The sequence below is a fragment of the Acanthisitta chloris genome, unplaced genomic scaffold (assembly GCF_000695815.1).
Source record: "Acanthisitta chloris isolate BGI_N310 unplaced genomic scaffold, ASM69581v1 scaffold22459, whole genome shotgun sequence".
NCBI classification, from domain to species: Eukaryota; Metazoa; Chordata; class Aves; order Passeriformes; family Acanthisittidae; genus Acanthisitta; species Acanthisitta chloris.
In genome coordinates, this window is record NW_008692269.1 from 49,861 (window position 1) to 52,660 (window position 2,800).

General features: G+C 39.1%; 1 protein-coding gene across 1 annotated transcript in view; it reads left to right on the forward strand.

The window, feature by feature from the left end:
* The window catches only part of LOC103809741 (BDNF/NT-3 growth factors receptor-like), a gene marked incomplete at its 5' end in the record, with an annotated part of 38,345 nt that extends 36,100 nt beyond the window's left edge, over window positions 1-2,245 (forward strand). Inside the window, one exon of the mRNA XM_009082602.1 lies at window positions 2,069-2,245. Within this exon, the coding sequence (XP_009080850.1) occupies window positions 2,069-2,245 (177 nt within the window). The remainder of the gene's footprint in view (window positions 1-2,068) is intronic.
* Window positions 2,246-2,800: the final 555 nt, after the last annotated feature.

The window sequence follows — 2,800 nt, forward strand, 5'->3', positions numbered from 1 at the left end:
TTGCTATCATTTAAAAATGGGGTTTATATGAATTGTTCTTCTAATTCTGTTGTTGAGAAGAATTGCAGTCAAATCACTTTATACATGAAACCGTCAGAGGAAACTCAACTGACAACAGAATTATTCCCTGTGATTTCATTACATGTAGCATAGACTGGACTGTGGGTTGGTGCCTCTATCATGTTAAAGCATCATCCCAGAGCCTGAAAGTGTTGGAAGACCTTTCAATTCCACCCCTCACTCGTTCAGATGCGATTGTGTGTGGACCATAGTGAGCAACCAATTTGATACCCACCTTTAGATGATACAACTCGTGTACTACCATATCATAGCTAGTGAAGTTATGATGATGCAATATCCTTGTTGCATATCATTATTGGTAAAACTCATGGAAGAAGGATTCTGGGCCTGAAGGCATGTAGGATTCATAAGTAGGTCCCTCAGGGAAGGAACATCTGTGGCATGAGTGATTTCTATTGCCTCTAGGATCCACAGAGCCTGAAATCCACAGGGAAAAGTTTGGAAGACAGCTATCCACTCTGCCCTGCTACTTTCCCCCCCATCTGAATCTTATTATGGGAACTGTTCATTTTTCAAGACCCAGAGTTGTGGTTTCACAAGGAAAGCAAGTGTTTGTTCCAGCAGTCATCTTTTAGTCCCTTCTTCACACACACATACATAGAATACTAGAAGAGTGGACAAAATTGTTGCTGTTGAAGAAAAAGCTTGAGCAAACCATGACTGCTGCAGCTAAAAACTGCGTCTGTTGGCAGAATGACTACACAGTAGCAACTTGCTATGTGTCTGTTCTGATGAGTGTGGTTGGTCCCATGCTCTGTATATGAATTCAGGATAGAAAATAGAGCAACTAGATGGCCAGCAAAAAGCATCTTTAGATAAAACATTGTCACTGCTTTTATGTCTTGCTTTCCATTATATTAAGTCTAGGTATTGTAAAAATCTAAGAGGTACAGAGCCCAGACAGCAGTTTCTGTGAAGAGCAATTTGTGAATGTTGGTAACTTGCTATAATTGACTTGCGGTTTTAAAAATGCTGTTTGAATTAGCGTAGTACAACCACCATACCTCTGAATGTAGATTCTATTAGTGGTTTATTGTCAATTATAATTATTCCTCATTTAATTGATGTCAGAATTTGCTTTTTTTTGGCGCATGAAAGCATTCCCTTGCTCATGAAATGTTGTCCTTAAGAAGAAATCTGAAACTGCCTATATGTGACACTTAATTTAGTATTATTTCATTACACAACATTTAAGCCTCCTATTTGATCCAGTGTTCATGTATTTCCTTCAAAGTTAAAATATGCAGGAATTTAGAGCTATATAAATAAAGGGGGGTGAGAAAAATTGACACCCCAGAATTCTACTCTGCATCTACTTTCTTCTCTGTCTATCACTTTAGAATTGATCCTCCAGTTACTCACACATATGCCCAGTCTTAGGCATGTGAGTAGATTTAGGGAATTTCAAAGGAGTTTCTGTCTGAAGTCTCAGGTTGTGAGTTCTTGTCCAGGAATATCCCCTTGTATAAATCTGCCTAATGTATAGCACACTACAGGGACCAACATCAGCAACAGTGACATTAGTAATACATAAAGAATGCCTCTACATAACCACCCAGTTTTTTAAGCAAGAAGAGTTTTATTTAAAAGAATTTACAAGAAAGGTAAATGCCAACAGGATACTAGGGGTCACCTGAGTTAAATGCTAAAGGATACAAACCAGCTGTGTACTAGTATATTTTTTGGATGAGATCAGTTTATTCTGCGTTTGGAAAACACTTGTCACAGTGAGAGCATGAGTATTCTTACATTCTCTTACAAGAAAAGTCGTTGTTTGGGATAACATGTGGCAGGACAATGAAAATTGTACAGTGATTATTTAACTGCACGTAAGGATCACATCTGCATTTCTGAAAGAGTTGTTAAGAAGAAAGTGCTTTATCCTCCATGCTGTAGTATGTCCTTATCTTACCCTTACAGTGCTGTCCCACTTTTGCTACCTTCTGCAAACATCTGTCCTTTCTTACATTTGCATTTTCTCCACCAGACACTGAAGGATGCCAGTGACAATGCCCGCAAGGATTTCCACCGTGAAGCAGAGCTGCTAACTAACCTGCAACATGAGCACATTGTCAAGTTCTATGGCGTCTGTGTTGAGGGTGATCCACTCATCATGGTCTTTGAGTATATGAAGCACGGAGACCTTAACAAATTCCTCAGGTAAGTCCATGAACACATACTGTGCTGCTGAGCCAAAACTCGGCAGGGAGGATAGGTGCTACTGGTACTTAATATCTAACTACTCCCACTGGAAAATGCTGACATCTAGGAGTGTAAATTGTGCAACTCTTGTCTTCTGTACTGAAATGTGGGGATCTGTTTCTTTGCCTGTTTGGAAGTACCATTAAGTCAAGCATTATGCTTTGCACCAAACAAATGGGAACAAAAGAAATATTGTTTCCAATATATTTCAGTGTATTCTGAAATGTTTGGTTATAAATCCTACAGTAGAAATCATTTTCTTGCAGGCTTTCTGGTAGCACTTGAAAGATCCCACTCAACACCTAGCACTATCTGTAGGTGTCTAAGAGCTTTTGAAGTCTAACCCCTTTTCTCGTCCCTCCTCTCAGTGTTTTGGAAAGACTGCCATAGATCTGCAGCAAGAAAATTGTGAGCCATGGAAACTTCTTTGAATTGGAATATGCCATATCTTGGTGTCTTCATTAGGGCTTTATTTCATAAACCTGTTCAGGAGTGTGCATTTGAAATTGAAATTTGG